The 24,377-nt window shown below is 32.7% G+C and overlaps 1 protein-coding gene across 2 annotated transcripts in view; it reads right to left on the bottom strand.

Annotated features, from left to right (window-relative positions):
* The window catches only part of CSMD1 (CUB and Sushi multiple domains 1), a 1,072,714-nt gene that overhangs the window by 268,939 nt on the left and 779,398 nt on the right, over nucleotides 1–24,377 (bottom strand). For both annotated transcript variants that reach the window (XM_014869526.2, XM_088162298.1), the window contains exons 11-12: nucleotides 22,910–23,013; nucleotides 15,509–15,621 (exon numbers count right to left, since the gene is read on the bottom strand). In XM_014869526.2, the coding sequence (XP_014725012.1) occupies nucleotides 15,509–15,621; nucleotides 22,910–23,013 (217 nt within the window). The remainder of the gene's footprint in view (nucleotides 1–15,508; nucleotides 15,622–22,909; nucleotides 23,014–24,377) is intronic.

Genomic DNA, 24,377 nt, shown 5'->3' with positions numbered 1-24,377 from the left:
GTGAATATCGTGAAAAGGCAAACCATGGAATGAGGCAGAAGGAAATAACAAAACTCGTAGAATTAAATTGTCATTAAAATAAGAGAAAGAAAAATAGCTAGCAGGAAAGAAGAATGAAGAACACTTTCTCTTATCTAGATAAGAAGTGTCTAAATAAAATTAAGAGAAGGGCAGGATAGGAAGAGAACAGCTTAAGGACCATTTAGAAAATGCAGACACATTCAAGGGAACAGGGCCTAATTAAATTCAGTACTTTAACTGAAGCAGTCAATGAACTATTAGCAATTATCTTCAAGAACTTACAGAGAACAAGGGAGATCCCACATGACTGAGCAAGGTCACATGTATTAACTGTCTCAAAAACTGGAGAGAAGAGGAACCAAGGAATTAAACAAATACCTGTGTATCTCATTCGTACCGAGAAAATTATATGCCTTATCTTCCTGTACAGTGGAATATCCTTAAACATCTTTACTTAAAATTATCTTAAGTCCTGACAAGAAAGACATAGTAGCTATCTAGAAAGAAAATCAATGAGCTATTACTAGAAAATAATTTGTAACAAGATTGTAAAGCCAACACTGATCGTAAGCAAAGTAATGGAACTGCCAACATAAAACACTATTTCTAAAGGGTTAAAAGACAAAAATATAATTGCCAGCAGTTAACATGGTTTTATGGAAAAATTGCCATGTCATACAAACAATATGTTTTTCAGATTATAAACTCAGATGACACAGTATTTTTGGACTTCTTTCAACCACTTAAATTAGTGACACATGGCATTCTAATTAAGAGTTGGCATCATAGAAAATTAATTTAGCACACACTAAATGGATTGCAATTAGATAATTATAGTCTTTCAAAGCAAAAATATGAATAAAGAATTATCATTAGACCATAGAACTTCTTCAATTAGCTTAATCTATATTTTTTTTAGCCCAATCCTAACAGTTTGTTGCAGAAATATTACAGAAAAATAGGTAAACAACACCTCCACACTATTTTCAAGATGCTTTAACCTGATATATATTATAGGTGCACATCTTTTCAAGCACATGTACATACACATGCTCGTAAGTACTACTTTTTCTCACTCTTAAAATAAATCCTCACCAAAATATCAAGCCTATGGCAGCGGAGAATTTTGTAAAATAAAATTAATGTTAGATGGGAGGACCTTATTTTCCCTGAGTATCCACTTCTGTACCTTACAGCGCATGTGCCTCTGCTTTAAGGACCAGGAGTGATAAGCACAGTTTCATAAAACAAAATGAAAGATTAAAATCATGTGTGGATTTGCTGGAGCTTCAGCTCAGTACTTTTCTAATGCAGGTTGCAGAAGCAGTAAGTGCTCAAATGAAAAATGCCTTGGAAGCAACTGAATGTACCAAAATTAGTACAGTGTGGACATTTAAATAATTTTCCTTTATTGTATTTCAGTAAATTATATGCCTTTCAGTAAAGAAACAAGAAGGGTGAAGTGCTCCAAAAATATTCTTCTGAAGTTAAAAAAAAAAAAAAAAAAAAAAGAGAAAGCATCCTTAGGCCTTACACTTCTGCATTCCGCCCTTGTGGGACAAATCCTGCCCTCTGGTGTTGCACTCAGCCCAGCACCTTTTAGCCTTTTGTGGAAATTCACAATTTCTCAAGATCTCGAAATTTCTCTTGATTAGCTTTGACACCTTACTTCATGGGCACTCTTTCCATCTAGAGAAAAGTTCGTTTTGTTCTTATCTATATCTTGCATGTTTCTTTTTTTTTTTTTTTTTTTCCTCCTGGGGGTGTGCCTCCATCCCTGTTGTCTCCTGTCCCTTTGGTCACCCAAGAGTTCTGGGGTGGGATTGAAGGAAGACAAAATTTCCTTCTCTTTCCAAAGATGCCAACTTGGCCAAGGCTTAACAACAGGAGTTTTTTTGGAGTTTTTCTTCACAAATAAAACACACCGTATGAGGAACATAACACAAAACTACTCTGCAGACAAGTAAAGGAAATCTCACAGTTTAGAATTCAGTCTGGAAGTTATTCTATATAAACATACCAAAACAGTACTGTGGTAGTACATACCCATATGTACACATAAATGTTTTGCAGGTAGAGTATACATTCAGGAAAACAAATGAACAAACAACTAAAATCCATGGGTTTTTTCAAAGAGAGCAATTAAAAACTGAAATTTCACAAAGTCACGTAGAGGAGACTTCATGAGCATTAACTATCTATTTGACTTTGCATAGATAGACTGGACTTAGTCTTAAAATTCTATTCAAAACCTTGGTTTTCCATTTTCACACCCAGAAGAAAAAAAGGAAGGAGGAGAGGTTGAGTTATGATGGGGATTTAACAGTGTTGGTTATTTTGCTGTAAAAAAGTCCCTCTCTGGATATTGTTTGTCTGTAGAGGTTAACTGCAAAACCTAACACCCCAGCAAACTGCTACATGAAAATCCTGTGTCTGTTACTATATAATAAAGCTTAACTATGGCCTTCATAGAGTAACCAGGATAAAATTAAAATCTGTTCATTAAAAAAGAAAACAACAACAATTGATTTTTAAAGTGTTTGACAAGTACAGTGTGGTTTTAGTTTGCTGTTTAGGTGTTTTGTTGGTTTTTTGGGTTTTTTTTGGTTTTTTGTTTTTTTTTTTTTTCCGAATAGCATGGGGGTGGGGAGGGAAATTTATATTTATATTTATGTTCTCCTATCAGGTACCTGTTCTGGTGAAAGCACATCCAGCAGAGAAGCAAACAGACAGGCATAACTAGATAATTTTATATACTTTTAATCTTGGTGGATTAAAAGATAATCTCAAAAAATAGATTGCACCCATTTTTCTTGAACATATTGTGAGTGGAAATTTAAAAAGTGAATTAATTGAATGAATGGAAATTAGGAAAAAAAATTATTTTTAATTTTTCTTTTTAACATCCAATTCTTGCTAAAATCTGTTAATATTCCTCCTCTTTTCTCTGAATATTAGTTTTACCAAAATAGCATAGGAGGAACCTCTGTGGTGATTCCAAGCGGTTGATTAGATTTTGAACCAAACTCAATATTTGGAAACACAGTCCAGCAAAGTTCAGTTGCAAACTGAATAAACTTGAGAATGATACTCACCAAAATTCAGCAAGCTTTTCTACAGCATGTTAATACAACACAATAGAAAAATTAACAGATGCAAGCTTTTTTATCATATTCTGCAAAAAGGTGACTGTATAAAAACAGTTCAGTATTTCAGAGGTTATATAGACATTAGAAAACTGAATGTGACAACAAATGTTAAGACTCTGGAATTATCAAGGACAGATAGATTGAAATATAATGAGTACTCTGACTCTATCTTTCCTTTCTTTTTTTTTTTTTTTTTTCTCTTTGAGCACTTAAAGTCTTAGTTCTGCAAGGAAGGCTATGCAAGTGAACACATGCTAATTTCCCTCTAATATTGAAACAAAGGCAAGATAGAAATGGTCCTATTTCTTTTTTCTTTCAAACAACTGGAAAAACACATCAACAGGCATATCTGGAGATATAGACTGAAAACAGTTTACATATGCATTTACAAGGACTCATGCTTCATTTATCTTTTATATTACAACTGATACTGCTAGAATATCTGCAAAACATTCACTGCTTTCTTTTGAGCTCTACTTGTGATGATTTTGTTTTAAAGTAAATAGTACTCTGCTTTCTAAAAGCTCTTTCAGCATCACACTATTCTTTGGACACTGAAAGGAAAAATAAAGGCCCTTTGATAAAACTACTAATGCCAAGCCTACAAGTGAATTGTAAAGACATGTTCTTTTAAAATCTTTCCATGAAGGGTGCATAATGTCCTACTGAAGAAAGGTCTGGCCATGGCTACGCTGGCCTGGAAAGGTCAGAGGAGAGGTGAAGGTACAAGGCAGTAGCAAACTGTTTTTCACTGACAGTCAATGCTTTGTATTCAGCTTCACCTGCGCATATATCCCATTTAATGTAGGTCATTACTTCTTGCACTTAAAAACCTTCACTCTACAATCTTATATAAGTGATGTTTCGAGAACACCAAGATTCCACATTTTAGATAATCCATTTTCTAGTAAATGTTGTTAGTTATTCATTATTAGAATACAATTGAGTTTTCAGAAGTGTTCATATGCAAACAGAGCATGCAAACACCCACAAGGCCACGTAAGATATCATTGGAGTTTTTTGTTACCCTAATTCAGCAATTCTCATGTATAATAAAGAGTATGAATTAATTTTTTAAATATACTGACATGTATACACAACGAAGAAATCAAATGCACAAAGTCTGAAATTTGTTCTTGATAATGTTTTAGATTAGGAAATATGGTTTTTCTCAAATTTCACAGAAACATAAAAATAAGCCATTATTGCATCTGAATAACAACCCCTTTTAATTTAAATTGCTAATAAAATGAGTGAGCAGTATAAAAAAGGCTGCTCTGGAGGATACGCTGACTTTGCAAGAACTGGAGGTGTGAGTATGTCACATCAATTTCAGTCAAAGTGTAAAATTTATGTCTGTTTATGAGCTGAATAGATAAATCATGCAATGGTTGAAAGGACTTGGGAAAGATAAAAAATACTGATGAATTTTGAAGAACTCTTTAGTGAAATAAATGTTCCTTATAGATGATCTTACTAATATACAACTGTGTCTCAGAATTAAAATCTTCAACTGTTGCTTAATATTTCCCACAGATCTTTCTTTAGTACCAACTACGAGTATGGTGTTTTCAATAATACTTGAGATTCAAATGTAATTTTCTATTTGAATCATGTGACTAAGTAATCAACAGTGACATTTAAAAAATTCAAAAACTACTATCATGAAGACACAAATGATGCAGAAACTGTTTAATGACCCATACCTGACCATCTTTTGTTTTTTCATGGTGTTAGTTACTAAAATAAGAGCATACCAATAAGCCCCCAAATCCTAAAAACTGCAATTTACTTTAATAAGATGATAATAGGAATCTAGTCTAGCTTAAAAAGATGGGAAAATGTATAGGAACAAGCAATTCCAGATCTTTTAAAAATCTCAATAACAACTAAAATGAATCTACTATATAAAAATATTATGTGGATTGTGCAGAATTCTAGTACAGCATTTCTAAGACACCAGTTTTACTAAATAAATTTACACACTATACTGGAAATTAGCAGTGGTGGAGGTGGTCTACAATAATCAGGACAATGATGAGGACTCAAAGGATTTGGATGGAATCCAGCACAAGTGAAGGTTTGTGTGCAGAGCACTGCAGTCATGCACCAGCACTCTGATGACAAAGCACTGGGCAGGCACCTTTGGACATCCTGGTCTGCCTAAGAAGAGCATCCCTGACCCCCCTCCCCCAAACCTCAGGGGCTGGCACCTTGGCCATGGAAAGATTGTCCCACCAGGCCTGGCCACTCAAAGGAAACGTGGAGATCTCTCCTTCCTTGGCCCTGCTGGGCTTAACCACAACAACACACACACACACTTCTCCCTAACTAGGAAAAGAACACAACTAAGGCCATTAAAGGCACGTGAAAAACGTGCAAAACTACTCACTGGGTGTGCCATTGTCCTCAGAGCACTGTGATTTAATCCTCCTCAGAGGATTTGTATTCTTCTTTCAAAGAAGATTTCGTTTAGTTATGAAGGATCAAAATGTCACTGAAAAAGAGTGCTTACATAGGGATTTAAAGTAGATTACTCACCTAAATCTCCACTTTAAATGTATTGTACCTTGTTAATTTTAACATTTATGAGCACCTTCTAGCAGATGTAACAGACATTTAAAAAAAATAAAGGTAGCTCCTATCTCCAGGTTTTTATCACTGTTTTTCATCAAAAGAACACCAACGTTTATAGCTGGGTTATTTTAAAAACCAGAACATGGTCTTTATATATAATAACAGTAAATACAAGATTAGCTGTATTATTTTAAAGGTTTATGTAAAACTTACTGAATTAATTTTGTGGTATACAATGTATTCTAATCCACATACAAGAAAATCACAATATGAAAAAATTGGGTTAATTTTGAGGGAAGAGATTATTCAGATTCTTTGAAATTATTCTAATATGTGAAATACACTTTATATATCTATAAATGCATATATATGTATTTTTCAAATGGCTAGTATAAAGTCTTAACTGGAAGCTGGATTTTGTGTACAGTGTCTTAGGGTCATTTTATCTTTTTCTTCAGCTTGTAACAAGAATATACGTTTCATATTTTTTTATCAAGTTACCCTGTGTTGTATCACAAAAAGAACTATTAGTATGCTAACATCATGAACATACATGCACAGAAAATCCTGAGAAAGTCAAAGTCTGACTAAAAAAAAAAAAATTTGGGGGTTCTAGATAAATATTTGTTTTAAGAAAAATTGCAATAATATTGCATTTTGCCTTAGAGGATCAAATTAAATATTTATCAAGTTTATTAAACCAGTGCTTACTTTAAAGTTTATTGACTTCAAGGATAACATCACTTCTCACAGCTCATTCAGACCTTGGTAGATATACTTTAAAAAATTATCCATATTAGAATTTTTGGACTTGGCAATGTTAGGTTAACAATTGGACTCAATGATCTTAAGGGTCTTTTTCAACCTAAATGTTTTTGTTTCTCTTTCAATACAGTCCAATGTGTGTCAGTCATCATATCTTTAATCAGTTCTTTCATTACTGTTCGAAAAAGGTTGGTTACTTAAAGCAACAAGAAATTAAATTAAAGTTTAAGTGTCACCACTGGTGAGACAACATAAACAGCTGATTTATTACTCATTTAAAATCAAGTGCTTGATTTTTGAAAGCATAGTGTGAGTGTCATGCATCAAAAGGCTTCAAAAACTAGGGGGCAATACAATTCTCTGGTTTAAACCTTGTAGCAAAAAAATACAGAAAACTGTCAGAAAAATAAAATGCTGTATAAGAAGTATTCTTATTCAAAAGAAAAATCCTTACATGCTATCTGTTGCTGTCAAGCTATGATGCACCCTTGTCTGACCATCATTTGCAGGAGATTTATAAATAAGTGGAAGATGCTTAAGAATTCCAAACAGTCTCAGTTGTAGATATTAACAGGAAATTCTGAGTATGTCACCACTTTATGAATTAAATAAGCCAAATTACTAAAAGAATTATTTTGTCCTAAGGAGTGAAAGGACTATCTTCTTAGGTAACGTCAGTGGACAGCTAAGTTCATGGTGCATACACTGTGGTGTTTGTTATATTTTTTAAAAAATAGAGAAAGTTTTAACTGGTAAAACACGTATGTCTGTTTACTTGAAATTATTAAATTACTGATCAAACTTTCAAACTGATCTGTGTCTGCTAAGAAGCAAAGACTAGGATTTATGTTTCAAACACTTAGATCCAGTTCAGTTCCATTTCTTGTTTGTTTTCAGTAGAAGGAAAAAAATACAAAGAAAGACCTGTCAGAAGTAAAAAAAAAAAATTAAAGAAGTCTCCAAAAGATCAGTTATTTATACTTAATTCTCACACATACTTTAAGAAAATCGTATTCTAAAATGTCGGTTTTATTTTTACAATTTGTTCCTAGTCTTTGAAAAAAATCATCAAATGTTAATAATGTTTTTTAAAAGCCATGGTAAACCTTAATTAAAAGTTTAAAGTCTGGAAATAACATTTATTTTAAGGTAAACATACTGAACAATGAATATGGATTAAAAAGTGTAAAACACTAAATCAATAAAAAATCTGAGCTGTTTTCTACACGGAATGTGTTTAATTATTATGTGAAGCTACTTTCCAAAAAGTCTGACTTACAGAATGATCTTCACTGGCTGAGTTAAAGTATAACAATTCTCACTTATTCAGAGACAGCATGTTATTGTTCCAATGTTTAATGATTTTATGGAGAGAAGCAAAGAAGGGGTTTCATTTTAACTTATTAAATCAATTGCTGAAAAGATATAAATGCAGGTGTTTGTCACTGTCAGACACAGCTGCAGTCTGGAGGGGAAGGGAGACAGCAGCTTGTCATATAACTAAGAAAAAATACATGTGCTGTCTATAAGCTGTACGTAATCAAATCATAAATGTGGAAAGTTCTAAGAGTTTTGAGATTTTTTTACTTTTTAAATTCTGAAGTTTAAGTAATGGACACTTTAATAAAGATGTTCCTTAATTCTTTTAACATGCTCGTTCTTATCCAGCGTATTAACAATGTCCATGATTAGCACCATAGAATGCATTGTATTAAAGGCTATAGCAAAAGTGGCTAATACATTGTTAAACAGCAAGACTGAACAAATAGACATCAATTTTTAAGGTGGCTGAGATGATACCAGACATTGATTGTATTTCTGTGGAGCAGAGTTGAACAGAATATCAAGATCTGAAAAGTGCTCTAATAAAAATAGGACATAAAATGCAGAGTTACACAATTAATATAAAAATTAAAAAGGAAAAATCATTTACTTAACAAATTTGTACTCCATCTGGCAATTTTTCTTTTGTTATTTTATTAATTTAGGAGGGAGAAGAAGAGTTATATATATAGGGTATTGCATGCTCACTACTTTTTATTCTCTTCACTAAGCTTCTGTTTGGGATTGTTTAATAAAGGATTGTGGCAGAGACAGAAATTTGGTCTTATCCACTAGAGCCTGCTAATACATAAATATGCAAAAAATTCAACAAGTTAAAGCATATCACTGTTATATTTTGTTCCTCAATCTTATGTGTATTTTCTAGATGAAAAGTATGCTCTGTTTGCCACCCAAAACATTATACAAAACTCAGGCAAACACATTCTCCACTATTAAAAATTTATTTGAAACTACTGCAGTAATTATTGGTAACTAAGTGTGCCTCTTTTCACTCTATTAGTAACCTACTGGTGGTACTATTTATTTCTTGAAAGAAAATTCAAGTATGCTAAAACTGAGAAATATCTGTTCTAGGAGTATCTGAATAATAGGCTCTAAAAAGGTCAGACAAAAAATAGGAAAGCTTCTGAAAATGATTGATAATACACTGTGGCAGAAATTAAGTGACTGACATTTGCCTATTTAAAAAACTAACCTCCCTGTGTAGCACTACAGATTCATTCATACAATATTATGATGTAACTCTGACAATTCTCTACGGAACTAAGTTGCTTGAATAAATAAATATATTTATATGAAACATATATATTGAATGACTTATATCTGTTTTCTTTCCAAGCATTACACTGTATATAATGATTTCTTTGTGTGCATGTCCAATTGTGAGAGGCCTAGGAAGTCTTAATTTCATTTATTTTTTTCAGCACAGGTTTTATTAAACCTCCAAGCAGTAAAAAAGTTTTATGTCAATATTGGTAGAGTAATAATATTTATAAGGTCGTGATGTTTTTTTAAACAACTGCACCGATTTAAGGTTTACTAATACTATACATGGTTATATAAAGTAATTGTATGCAAAAAGAAAACTGACATTTATCTCAGCAACTGAAATATGTTTTTGAAAGTATTTTTCCACTAGTCTCAAGAGGAAAGAAGAATCTTCTTCCAAACAATCATAATGAAGAGCTTAAAGCTTAACTGCTCAGTTGAGCATCAATACAAATAAAGGTTGTAAGTCTGACATTTTCAGCTGCTTGCAGGAGTTGATATACTTCCTGACATCTGCAAGAATTCTTAATAACTTCAAATTACATAAAATTCTAGAATTATATCACCGAGTCACCAGATTTATTTTATAACACTGTCATGAACTACAGGATAGGCTAGTGAAATAAATTAATTACTTTATATCACCATGTAAAGTCAGGAATAAAAAAAAGAGTTCTAAACAGGCTATAGAACAGATATTGTTATACTGGTTATCAAGAAGTCTGGAAGTCAAAAGATTAAATACTTTTTTTCAGACTGACAGGTTTAGAGGGTTGAATGGGAGAAAAATCTCAAGCATAATAAAATTATAAACCATTCACACCTAAAACTTCAAGCTGTCATGTACTTTTATGTCAGTGAGATACAGCCAGTAGGATCACAAGCAAGGAAGCAGCCTAACCATCCGCTGACTGCCTTATCCACCTTGGATCCTGAGAGCCATAAAACACCTATTTTTAGATGTAGCACACCCAGAAAATGAGTGGAACAAGCCAAACTGAGGCACATATTCTCCTCAGTCCTTTTTTTGGCTGCAACTGCAAGTTAACATCACTGCTTGATACTGCTACAATGCCTACTGTCACAGTAACACGCTGCATTATCCTGACCTGGATATGCATGGCAATGACCGTGACTAATTTCTCCACTGAGCAGGTAAATGCATGCTTGAATCAATATTAAGAAGTGGCATAAACCAAATTTTCTTGTTGATTCAAAGCGGCCTAAATACTACATTAGATCACATGCGCTGGACAAATTTGGGCATGGGTGATTTTCACTTGTGATCAAAAAAAAAAAAAAAAAGAAATGCAGCTCAAAAAGAAAACTAACTTTTAAACAAAAAGGTGTATAAATAAAAAAATTACTTTAATTACAATTTCTTTACCTATTGTATGTAAAAAACTCTTTGCTTTAGCCCGTGACCAGCAATAAACTGGAAAAAAAACATGCTTGTCAAAGTATATTCTTAACATATTAACATACTTTGTTGGTGTTACCAGACCATCTTGTGACCTCAAGACGGTGGTGTGATATTGTTTTCATCACTTTTGTGCATGTTATATTTATTTGTTTGTATGTCATGTTGTTCTTTATATATATGGTACTACATAAAAAGAGAGTCATTGCATGACAGGACTGAAAATAAGGCTAGAGTTTAAAAAAAATCAGAAATGTGTTTATTAATTCAAAATAAGTACTTTTGGTGAACCTAAGCCTGCTTAACCAGAGTGGTCAGAAGATGCTAGGCCCTGTTCTAATGCATATTTAAAATTTCTTCAGACTGAAGCAACTTCAACAAGGGAAATCAGCAACAACCTTCATCAAGATTACCATTTGGCATGTTTATGGTATTCCAAGAGGTTACATACCCCCCTTAGAGGGACATACCTATTTCTCCCTATGGAGAAAATACACCAAGGTCTTTCATAACAGTCCCAAATACCCAGGTAAAAGGAAAATTTATATTAGAAACATAACTAAAACTTACAAGTACATTTTTATAATTTATTTATGTTTCAAACAGCTCTATTGCTGAAACTCTGAAAACTGTCTTAACAACAGCCTGTATACTGTATTTTATTTTTCTGTAAATATTTCCCTTTTTTTTTGGTTGAAAATTTTAATTTTAATTTTAAAGCAGCACTTTATAGTGCTGTATACACATTGAGAAATGTTAGTGGGTTTTATTGTGAAGTATCAGCTGTGAAAAACGTAATTTTTTAAATTTATAAAGACTAGTGGAGTGACACCTGGTTATCTTGGCTTCAGTAAGGAAAACTGGCATAGATGATAAGTGGAGAAGATTTCAATTTAAATCCTTTGAAACACCTAGGTGTGGTATTAAAATATATGTCTTTCAAGGACAGTATTGCAATATTATTCTTCAAGGACAGAACAATTTAAATTTCCGGCCTTTTCACAGAAAATATGCTTTCAGAGGATTCTTTTTGAAAGAGTCTTTTTCAAAGGTATTAAACCATTCTGTTAAGATATCTGGGATCTATAACGGGGAATGAAAGACTTTCAAATACAGTCTATAAAATAGTTTTGTTTTTTTTTAAATAATGCTAGGTTCAAATCATTCTTCAACTTTTTAACTTTTTTTTAGTATGGGTTAAGAGCCTTTCATTTTAGCAATAATAATAATGCGGTTCTACTATGATTTAGAAAGTTTATCATCAAAGTTAAGGGTTGCTGGTAGTGTTTTTCATTTTACTTATTAATTACATAGAAGTAATGCTTAGATTATTTTTGTCTTTATGATGCATAACATTGAGTATGACTGGCAGAAAAATATTAAGACATCTCTTGTATTTGCTAACACGTTAGCTATTTGTCAGTTTCCTGGAGTTAAAATCCTAATAACAGCACTGGTTTTACCATCTGGGTTTCCATAGGTCACCTTCCGGTGCATACAGCCATACTGGTTATTATATAATACAGTGTTTTCTCCGTATACAAAACTCTCTGCAGGAACTATCTCGAGAGGACCTAGGTCTGAGATCTTTCTTGTGGCTCCAAGTTTTGGACAACTGCATTCTACAGCCCAAGAAATGCGAGTAATAAAGCAGACTACAAAAACTGGATAGTGAGATTATAGAGAACCCCACATCTTTCTGATTTTAACATGTTTTTGAAGGTGACCCAAAGAAGAGAAAAAGAACTTGGGAAGACTTGCTTCGCTCTTAATCCCTTAAGCAGATTTTTGTAAATCGGATTAAATTTGCTATTCATACATAAAATCTGTTATGCATATCAGTTCATTTACAGGTATTATTTCATGTCATTTTTAGGTGGGCATGCTAATAATATAAGATAGGTGAACTACATCATTAATGTCCTTTCTTAATAATTAAAGTGAGATGAAGTTCAGTTAGAGTAACAATTTTCTATAGACTATGATGCTATTCAAGTAGCAATAGAAAGAAATTTACTCTAATAGATACAAAGTCAAGAACCGGTTGGTGAGCTGTAAAATATTGCCCAAGAGGATGAGAAATCGTATTCCAATCCTGAGCAAAACTCATGACGTTTTGGGACAAAAAATTCAAATAATCCTTTACTTTGTCTCTAGAAACACGTATAAGGCATCAAAGACTGCAGATTGCCTTCTGTTTAGCTAACTGCAATCACAGTGTTTGTGAGGTTACATGTCACAATCTATTAACTTTCTCACAATTAAAATGAGACTCTATTTTTATAGAGGTTCTTTAACTCCTAAACAAGGGGAAGAAGATTTATTTAGGCATCTTGTGACAGGATAGAAGCTTAAACTTTACGCTTAGCCTAAAGCAGGGAATGTATTGAGAGTGCAGATGGTTAAAAGTTTCATCAACAATAAAGATGAGAAAATTCTAATAAAACTAATGAGAACATTAAAATAAAAGAGAGAAAAAAGCTATCATTCACCTTCAAAGTAAAACGTTTACTATAATTTTGAACTTGTGAACATTTCATACTTTAGAATTCTGAAATTGACTTGCAAAACTAAAAAAAATGCAGAATAACTCACAACTGGTTGGATAAACAAGACTGAAAATCAAAATCCAACTGTCAAATGATAACAATACACTTCATCAAAGAGATGCTGCTGCGACTGCAAAATGCACATTTTAAACTTCAGGTTTTTGCAGAAAGTACCCAGAAATAAGAGGTTGAACTCCATAAATAAAATATCATTAGACAAATACAGAAATGACAACGGATGAATTTATATTAAAAATATCAGAAAGAAATTATAGCACAAAAATTAATCATCTGATATATATATACATTTTTGAACTTATTCATATATTTATAAGAAGCTATAGTTCAAAATTTTGTTTTGAGGAAACAGTGTAAAGTGTCAGATTCATAACTTGTGCCAACACTCTCTCTCCATGATATTATCACCATTTCCACTGAATGTATTTCACAAATGGATTTTTTAAATACAATATATTTTCTAAATAAACACAGACCCTAGAAATAACACAAGTGCAAAAGACAAAACCGTGACAGAAGGGAAAAGAAGGGGTAACACTAATTTAGATAAAGATTATGTGATTATACTGATGCAATAAAACAAACTTGAGCTTTGTAACTATATGCTTTAAGATTCCTTACTGCCTTAGCCATAGGAGGGCTACAAGCCTGCAACTGCTTTTTCATTCACAGCTCTTGTACATTGCACTTAAGCAATTGGGAAAGTGTTTCGGGAGGCCCTGTAATTTTCCTTGTTCTCATATGGTTATTTTCATGGCTATGGACCTCCAAATCTCAGTACTGTTGCTATGGAGAATTCTCATGGGTAGTGATTGTCACCCTCATGAGAATCACCATTTCTTTCTCCTCTTTTCTCCTTATTTTTTTATTTCAGTTTACATTAAAGAAAACCAAAACATTGTGCATAAAAGAAGTAGATAATAAAAATTAAAACACCCAAATGTTATCCTGCAATATATGCACACAGAAACTTAAACTATGAATGTAAACCAGTTTATCTCATTAGCATGTTCCAATCAGTACCATGAGTGGGAATAACAAATAGAGAGTTTGAGTGAGTGCCAAAGAAATATAGTGTTAAGGAAAAAGAATGGTGGCAGTATAACTGTAATCACTGCTTTCATCACCACCTGCCTCAAAGGAGAGATCACTAGTAGAAAAATATTGATGTGCAGAAGTAACACCATGTTTCCTGGCTGACCACTGGGGAATATTTCCCCTTCCTGCTGCTTTCAACGTTCTCAATATGCCACAGCCACAGCCCCTGCTTCTAAAAACCTGCTCAGATTAGCCTTAATGTCCTTAGTGCAAGAAATGCATAGGTATCTAAACTTAAGGTTAACTTCTCCATAACTTTTCACTCTTTATTTTGCCTGTTTTGGTATTGAAACAGTAAGGTACCTAGAAATGAAGTGAAACACTTAGACAGGGCACTTCAGTTTATGGACAATGTTTAAGGAGCACTCCCACTCTTCTAATTCAGTTAATTTCAGTTACTGAACTGTGAATAATCTCTCAAGGTTTTGCAGCATGTTTTGTACAAAACTAATTTTGATGAGATTATTATTAAACCGTTTTCATCATATATGCCCATAAGGTATTATTGAAAATAGTATCAAGTGTTTTCCCTTATCCTTAAGGTGAACTAATTAACATGGAAATTAACAGAAAATTATACCAGATGTTAATAAGAAAGAGCTCTTTCTAGCTGCAGGTCTATACAACCTATTGAAATGGAAAAAATCAATACATGCATGCATACTAAGAGATATCAGGTATTTTTTAATAGAATTAATCAACTTCAGCATTTCATACAGTCAAAAAAAAGAGATGTTTATATTGCAAAGGTTCTCATTTCTTTGAGACAGAAGCAACACAAATGAGGCTAGGGTAACTTATATAATTTTTCTTGAGTTAAATTTCCACAATTCTATACATCTTAATTTCCACAATAGCATACAATATATCTGTTCTGTTGTTTTCATTATATACTAATTTTGTCTTAGGTCTGAGAAAATTCTCAGTGAGGCATGAAAATAAGTTTTATAAGTACCCCAATAAAGTCTTAGAATATTAACAATATTTTTAAAATAGGATCCAATATGATGCAGATTATCAGAATGTAAAATTTAAGATCTTTCAAATATATTAGAAATTTGTAGCTTCTATTGACCTCCCAGCAAAAAGTATTAGAGCCATAACTTTCATTTTTACTTGCAAATATTTTTAGTTATTTTGTAGGTATTTCCAAATCTGTCTTCATTAACCATAATTTGACAATAGAGACAGTATCAAAACTCTAAGTTTGTGAAAGGACTAAATGCCTATAAGAAAGCAATTTGTTGGGGTATAATGAAGTTACAACATAAGCTCAAAATAGTTAATTTAGCTCATACCTTGATAAACAGCTTTGAATCCTGGTGAGCCAATGCTGTCATCAGATTGTAAATGAAGCCACATCTGGTTGCTCATGCTCACAATAAGATCAGGAACACTAGATCCAGTGAGTCTGCATGTAGGATAAATGGCAAAGTCATTTGTAGATGCATAAATTACTACTACTACTACTACTACTACTACTACTACCACTACCACAAAACACAGGCTTTTACACCATTCACATCCTGTTCTAATCAGTTGTTTTTTTATAAAATTAACTATTCTATACAAAATAAACAATGTGAAGCAATAGAGAAAAATATTTTGAATGACTGCATTCAACAATGATTAAACACATCTAATAAAGCTGTTCCTGCCTAAAATTTCCATTAAGTAATTAAGTTGTAAGAGAAGAGAGTGACTGTATGAATAAGTTTTCACCTGTTTAGATGAGTATTGCTTTTTTGCCATGCTTTCTAAAAGTGAAGAAAATTGCTTTACATGCCTTGCAGCCTGTGTGTCCAGAGCTTACTACATTCACACCTACTCCATTCAGATAACTCACAATGATCTCTCAATTTTCCAGGAAACTGCTATTTGTCACACAGTAACGTGTGATAGCTATGTATAGATAAGTACAGTGCAGAATACAACACATATAAGGCAAACTGGTGAATCCCACCATAAAACTTTAGCACTTGTCAGTAGTGTCACTTATACAGCTATAATTCTGGTATCAAAAAGTTACGTGTCAAAAAGAATCATTAATAAAAAAGATTGCTTCTTAATAGCAAAAAACTAGGCATCAATTAAGTAAGGCTAGTAACATGCCAAACCAAGATAAGATGTTCTAGAAGCAGAACTTCGCAAGAAAAGTGTATGAATTATTCCAAAAACATATTATTTAAATATAGTAAAGCAGATGTTAATATTGTTACTTAAATACAAAGACATAATAAAAGGAGAGGCTGAGCAGAAACAAGGTGAGAACTGAGGAACCATGAGACAAGTTATAGGAATTCTCTTTGTCTTCAATCAAGGTTATGAACAAGAAACTATATATCCTGTATTTGCAATAATTTTGGTTCTTACTCTGATATACTGAAAATAAAATTTAAAAACACAATCCCCTTATGAGAAGAATGGTCTTACTAATTACTACTGAATGTAGCATCTGGAACTGCTGCTACAATGGCTGAGTTTGCTCTAATATGGTCTATAAGATTTCTGGTTATGACCTGTTAGTAAGTAGTTGATTATTATGATACTATAAATGCAGAAAAGGAACAAAACAATTAAGTCCATTATAGCTCATCATATGCAAATATACAAACAGTGCTTAGCTTGAATAAGTAAGAAAATCAAGAAACAGTGATAAATAGCTAGGTTGTTCAGTGTGACCTCTGTAAGAATGAAACTAAAGCAGCTGCTTAGTCTGAAAACTAGCTGCTTACCAAATTAATTGGGAACTGTACAGGTTCAAAGAGGTGCTAGGTATAGTCAGTACGCTGAATATTCTCTTGCTGATAAAATAATGAATGTTGATAAAGTTGGGACATTCACTTAAATGAATAATACAGCCAGCTTAGGAAAAGAAGATACCTCAACAGATAAGTAAGATAAACAAAAGTAGTTTAGGAGATGCCTACAGAAATGCATATATAAAGAAAAAGAATGATTGCATATACATGGAAAGACAACTGTAAACTTGTGGGTTTTCTGCAAAAATTTCTTAGTGGCTATTCAGATGTGTAAACCTATTGCATTTCCGACTAACAGCTGTTTAAATGGCTCTCTTTATACTCAGTAATCTGATTACTGTATGAGACCTACACTGGTAATTTCTGAACACAGATAAGATGAACCCTGAAATCCTAAGTCTTTATGAGTAGGATGGAATGCTTTCAATCATATATAAATGTCTCTATACAACGCAAGCAAAAAAAAAAAAAAAAAAAAAGCAAAATAAAAATAAAAAGACCTCAACTAAATTAAAAAAAAAAACAAAACAGAATAAGGTAAACTCATCAAATTGGCAGAGTCGTCTCCCTTCAAAATGCCAGTGGTCTAGCCATAGATGGTAAATACAAACCAACCAAAATAGATTCACATCCTCAGATTCACATCTAGGGGTATGGGGAAGGGAAGGGAAGGGAAGGGAAGGGAAGGGAAGGGAAGGGAAGGGAAGGGAAGGGAAGGGAAGGGAAGGGAAGGGAAGGGAAGGGAAGGGAAGGGAAGGGAAGGGAAGGGAAGGGAAGGGAAGGGAAGGGAAGGGAAGGGAAGGGAAGGAAGGGAAGGGAAGGGAAGGGAAGGGAAGGGAAGGGAAGGGAAGGGAAGGGAAGGGAAGGGAAGGGAAGGGAAGGGAAGGGAAGGGAAGGGAAGGGAAGGGAAGGGAAGGGAAGGGAAGGGAAGGGAAGGGAAGGGAAGGGAAGGGAAGGGAAGGGAAATGGTAGAAAAGAATCCCCCCCTTCCCCAAATGAAAAAATATGTCAACAGCAGAAATCAATAAAATGCAGAATGGCTTTTGGTGGTGGTGGTAGTTTTGTGTCTGGTGGGGTTTTTTAGTATGTTTTTATTTGTTTGTTTTGGTTTTGTTGTTTTGGGGTTTTTTTTCTTTTGTTTGCTGGTTTGGTTGGGGTTTTTTCAGTTTTTTTGTTTGGTTTTATTCCTTTATATCTATGGAGAGTACCTCCATAGATAGAAACACATCCTTCAACTAGGATGGCAGATAGGGTAGACCAAATGTTTAGGGAATGCAGGTCTGTCTACCCACACATGCTGTTGCTGACTGAGTTTGTCCCAGTCTGTATTAATCTCAAGATCAGATCATCTTCAAGTTCAAGAACAGAGACTTGCAGATCATTCAGCCAGTTTGGATGGTGCTAACCTCATTTCATGTGGAGGTGAACTTCAGTTCACCTCCACATGAAGGAAATTAAAAATGTTGAGGCAAACTTAAATTGAGCTTCTCACTACTCTGAGCACATCACAAGTCAGAAAAGGCAACTCTAAGAGAAAGAAATTTCTTGCAACGTTTGGATCTCTCCTTAGTTATCCACAAGAAGCTGGATCCAAGCAACAGAGAATGGTCTCCAGGACCAGAAGTATTGGTTTTTATCACTTATGAAAGTGTAGGTTCTTTTCCAAGCCCCCAGTAAATATCCAAACTTTGCATGAATAGAAGAAAACAATAAAGGTTTACTAAAAATTATTTTGTTACTATGGATGTTTTTGCTATGTACTGAAATAGCTGAGCACATAAGCAATTGAGTTTGAATCACTAATGTACAGTTTCTTCTTTGCATTGGACGAAAAACAACTAAGATTTTCTGTACAGAAGATTCATGTTTTAAGGGAATAATTAAAAAAAAAAAAAGCTTTAATCTAAGTGCTGCAAGAAAAACTCAAATCATAGCATTTGGAAGCAAAGTAGACTTTCTAAAACAATGTGTTAGTTTAATACACAAAAATTCAAAAATAGAAAAGAGGACATTGCAGGAAACATTCTGACTGATAAACTTCACCTCACATATGATGATCACTAATTAATTAATTTGAAAGAGTAGTCACTAGTTCTAGCCAAACTCTGTTAAATATAAGAAATCACTGCTTTCAAAACTTTATAACCTAAGCATATTTAGATTACTATTAAGTAAGTTGTATTACTGTTTTCCAGAGCTAAACATCTCAACCTACATAATCCATGAAGACTAAATTTTCCAACAAGTAAGGATTACAGATGAAACAGTTGTTAAAAATCATAAAATTGATGTGAATATCTCCCTTTCTAATTAATTAAGCTATTGGTGATAAGATTTTTAGAAAAGTTTGCTATAAATATTAAAATGAAATGCTTAAATAAATTAAAACCCAATATATCCTTAATTAATATGCCACCTAAACACTCAAAGAAATGCACAAAATTGATTTGAAATAATTTACTCTTCATTAAAGTATATTGGGTTTTATATTGTCTCAGTGCTTTCATGAACTTAAAATACTTTTTGTAATTATTTTCCCAATTTTGCCCAAAAAATTAAAGATGTGGAGTGTACACTTTATTGTTTTTCTCCTTTTTAAACATCAAGATTCCTTCATATTCCCCTCGAGCTGTAGTGCTACAGCTTTGAGGTTGTGCAGACAATTGCTAATGAATGAGAGTTCAGACATGGAAAACTTGTGCTAGGACAGATCATTTATATATCATTTATATATCAATCTTCTTCTCATAATGGTTCCCTATTTACTGACCTGCCTCTAGACAGTTCCAATGTTCATAGGACGATTGGCTTATAAACATCCCACCATGACTGAGCTCATTATAAACTTTGAGTTTGTTTACAATACAATGTTTATTTACAATACAATGTTTATTTACAATGTGTTGTTGGTTTTTTTTTCTTTTGTTTGCTGGTTTGGTTGAGGTTTTTGTTGTTTTTTTGTTTGGTTTCATTCCTTTTTATCCATGGAAAGTTTTACATTAATTTAAAATAAGCTCCCAATAAAGAAGTAGCTACTACCTTGGGAACTTTAGCACCTGAGAACTGGAAAATTTTGCATGGCGTTGAGGCTTATACATTGAGACCTGACAATTTTCTGCCGAGCTGAAAGATTCAAATACTAAGAATTAGATTTGAATTTAGAAAAATATTTATTTTAGCATGTTATGTTCAATCTAAATCATAAAAGCTACAATGTTTTAGAATTAAATGCATGAGATTCTACAGTGATATTCTGCAGAGTTTCTGCAGAAATTCTTACATTTTGTCTGCCAACAGAAGCTTGAAGAGTGTAAGAAAAGCTGTATTATTTCTTTAAGATACTCTGAGAAATTTAGAAATTAAATCTAGCCAGAAAGGTCTTCACTGTAAACTCCTTCATTCTCCTGGGATGAATAAGAAACTGCAAGGTGCTGCTCAAAGCTCATTAAATGTAACAGATGTTATTACAATCAACTAATAAAAAAATTTGATAAGAAAATCACTCTGACATTTAGTTATGAACTTTCTCATGATAATATACTCTACAAGTAGACCTAGTGTTGTATGAGGGATGTTAATTCGCATTTACAGAAGACCCTTCTGAAAAGCAAGTGAAATGGCTCATATATGTGATGCTGTCTGAATAAATATATTTCGTAAAGCATGATACAATCCAGTATTTAATAACTTCAAGAATACTGTCTCAATAGAAATTCAGATACATTATTAATTGTCATGATACTGTAGTTTTGTCTTTGGGCCGTCCTGTATTCCAGTGTGTTTCAGTTATTAATAATTTCGTTTCTCGAATTATTTTCAGAGTAATGCTAATTTTGCAACCTAAAAGGCAGATAAATTTATTTGCAAAGATTTTGCCTTCATCAAACATTACAGTAAAGATGGTAGGACCACCACTGTATGATAATCCTAAGAGATGGTCTGTAGAGTAGTAGGAATGAAACAGTTGCTATTCTAGTAAAAAAAATATAGCAAAGAAATGGTCAGAAGCAAAGTGTGTCTCTAGTGAGATCATTGTACTAGTTCTAGAAATGCCAGCAATGGATTTAGACACCGATGTCTGCTCTAGGGTTTTTACATTGTAATTAAAGTGAAAAAAAGTTGTAGGAGGTGATGTTATTATGGAGTGCTGCTTATTAAATAGCAAATAATATGAGCAAATAATATTTTAGATTTTATTTTTATTTTTTGTGCAGTCATGGAAAATAGATTGGACTAGTTAGTCACAGGCTAAATGGTTTCAAATGGAAAGGTAAAAAAAAGGAAATTGACAGATAATTTTAATTTTTACATAGATTTGGCAAACTTTGACATTATGAAGTATGCACAGTGTAGAAAACAGAATTAACAATTTGGGATAGAAAATTTACTACATAAAGACTTGACTCTTAAGGAGTTTTGCAATTCTTATGAGCAAAAATGTATCCTAATTCAAAAAGAGAGAAAAAATGCAAATCCTTTTGTCATAGTTACAAGTAGTTAAATCAACATCACCAGAAGGACTATTGAATTATACAACTGATCTGCAAAATATAAGAAAAAATAAACTTAGGTGTGGAAATCCATTCCCAGTTCATGTTTTTCTTGTTAGTATAACATGCAAGCTCTCAAAACAGAGGGCTTTTTTGTTTGCTTTTATTTTTGTTTCTTCTTTTTCAGATACTCAAAATATAGAATTCAATTTACTCAGTAGCAGCTACTCGGTCTTGCAACCCAAGAAAACAAGCATTGAGCAAATAATTCAATAATTTGCCATCATACCTTTTAAACTGAATTAAACTAGTGGTTTTCTAAGAACTCTGATATGATGGTTCAGAAATTAGCAATTAATAAATGTATATATTCATAAGCCAGTACATATAATGCAATTATTGTCCTCAGATTTGTGCCTGCAAAAATATTGTAATTTATTTAAAATAAAAATGTATGGGTGTTAAGAGCACTCATCTGCTATAATTAAGTAAAGGAAACATGGCAATTATTTATATGGATTAAAGCCCCCTTAAAGTATAAAATTATGGTGGATTTTTTTTATCAAATGTGTTCACTATTGTTTTTATCCAACAGATTTTTACTGTTACTACATCAAGTAACGTTATTATGACATAAATTCTGCTAGTTTGCCTTATTTAGTCATTGATAATTTATCAAATCTGTAATTTTGTTTTCTGTTTGTGACTAGGATTCATGTGACAACCCTCTAAAAGCTCTCATTATGCAGTAGGAAAAAATGAGAGTATGCAAAAAAAGGGATGGTTAAGGTAGATGAGATTAATTAACCTGTACAGGGTTCTATTAATTCCATTAGTCCAGACGGTATTGAAGAGCTGTATATCAAGAGTAGCTATCTAGTCTGAAATTTTCTTTCAAATTTATCTAAATTCCAATGCTGTCAATATATGACATTATATTCTATTCTATTATTCCATAAAGCTTTTTAAATTGACTGAAAAGTGAGATATGCCTTTTCAGTAAAATTTTATGCACAAATCCAGTTTCGAATACTCAAATTTTGAGATCAATCAATGCCTTTACTTTTTTAAGCAACTTGTATTTTCTGTTCGCTGAAATCCAAGCATTTTATTTTTTATTCCCTTAATTGTTTAACTTTTCCTTAATTTTCCCTAACTATAGTTATACAGGTAATTCTTGTTTTTTAAAGGAAGCCTTTTATTTTTCTTTTAAAAAAATCAATTTGCAGTTTTTAGTCCCTAATATTTAAACCTATAAAGATGCTACTAAGGATTTGGGGTGAACTTTTTAATGAAAAATCTCCTTTGACTGTACTTAAATTTTAAACTTACATTAATTATCAAATTCCATACACTAAAATTTCAAATTTAAGTAGATATATCCTGGCCTGGAAGATACAACATGACAGCCAATTTCCAAGGAAAATTTTTGAAGTTGTATACTTACACATACAGCACTGTTCTGGTATCACCCACTTTCCCAGCATCTCCAACAGTAAGAGTATCATAGCCTCTTTCCAGTTCAAACTCTTCAAAAGCAAGCTTTATGACCTATTAAAATTAAATAACTCAGTTACTTCAAAACATTTCCATGTTATCTAACTGTTCCATTCTTGAATTATTTGCATACTATAAATCAAATAATGAAGCAATAGTTATTTCAGTTAGTCTTTTATTCTTGAAAGATACCTAGAAAGAGCAAAGTGCAGAAACTTCTGTTTTCTGATACTTAGGAGCAAGTCACTGCCATAATGCTTTGGAAGAATCACATACTAAAATGCAAAGATGCCAGTCACCATTAACTAAATTATAATTATTCATTATTGAACAAAGAATTTTTTTTTTCACAACTGTACTAGCTATATGAAAATTGTATAGCAAGTATTGGAAGTATATTAAAACATTCTTATCTATTAAATTATATAGTAACAAGGCAGAACATATGAACTACCAATTCACAAAAAGATGGAGGAGGCTGGTTCACAAAAATTCAAAACCACAAATTTCCTTGCATAAATTACTAACATTAAAGTGTGATTCCATATAGTGTCTACTCATAAATTGCCAAGAAAATTACACATGTATCTCTCAGAATTCTTTGAAAAGCTATTTACAAAAATGTAATTTTTAAAGATAAAGTATAAAAATTGACTTAGTTTTGTATAAAATAAAAATTCTAAGGCAAGCAATTTTAAAATTCAGTATTGGAGAGTAGTTGCAGCTGATATATACGTACACATATATCAGGACATTTTACCTTTCTGTAATTTGATACAAAGGTTTCTGCAAACTTGGCACGAAAATATATAGAGTCAGTTATTTTCCACAAAATTATACTAACTTTTGGAGATATTCCTGGGTAAGCTCTCAAACAACATCAGCAATTGCATGTAACACAGTTAATTTTTCTTCTGTTTTATGCATAGAAACAACATTTGGGTCCGATTTGAGCTTTCAGAATAAGCCTTGTTATACTGCTTTTTTAGAAGAAACACATGAAAAAACTATGCTTTCCTTCCACTTAAGTTTATTTCTATGTGATCATCAAGACAGAATTCATCTTGATCAAATTTTACCCCTGTAAAAAAGCACCATCCAAGCTAAGCTAGTTGTCTATACTTTCCCAGTATTAAAAAAGAAAGCTGGACCATCTAATTTCTGTGTTGAAACTGGAAAAGCCTAGTACAATGAACTGTGGAGAGGAACTTACACCACACACCAAGAGCAGGTGATCTTTACATTGCACTATGTTGCTTTTGTTTGTAACCCAAAGAAAAGCCTACAGGCAGACAAAATCCACAGCCTTTCCATCATCCACTGGGGGGTCACCTAAAAGGAGATAAGTTTGGATCTGCCTTTCACTGGGTCTCATGCCTTGGTTATTCATTGTTTCAATAATCATAAGATTTTCAGGC

Source organism: Sturnus vulgaris, chromosome 3, assembly GCF_052056855.1.
Source record: "Sturnus vulgaris isolate bStuVul1 chromosome 3, bStuVul1.hap1, whole genome shotgun sequence".
NCBI lineage: Eukaryota > Metazoa > Chordata > Aves > Passeriformes > Sturnidae > Sturnus > Sturnus vulgaris.
This window is presented reverse-complemented; position numbering and strand designations above follow the sequence as displayed.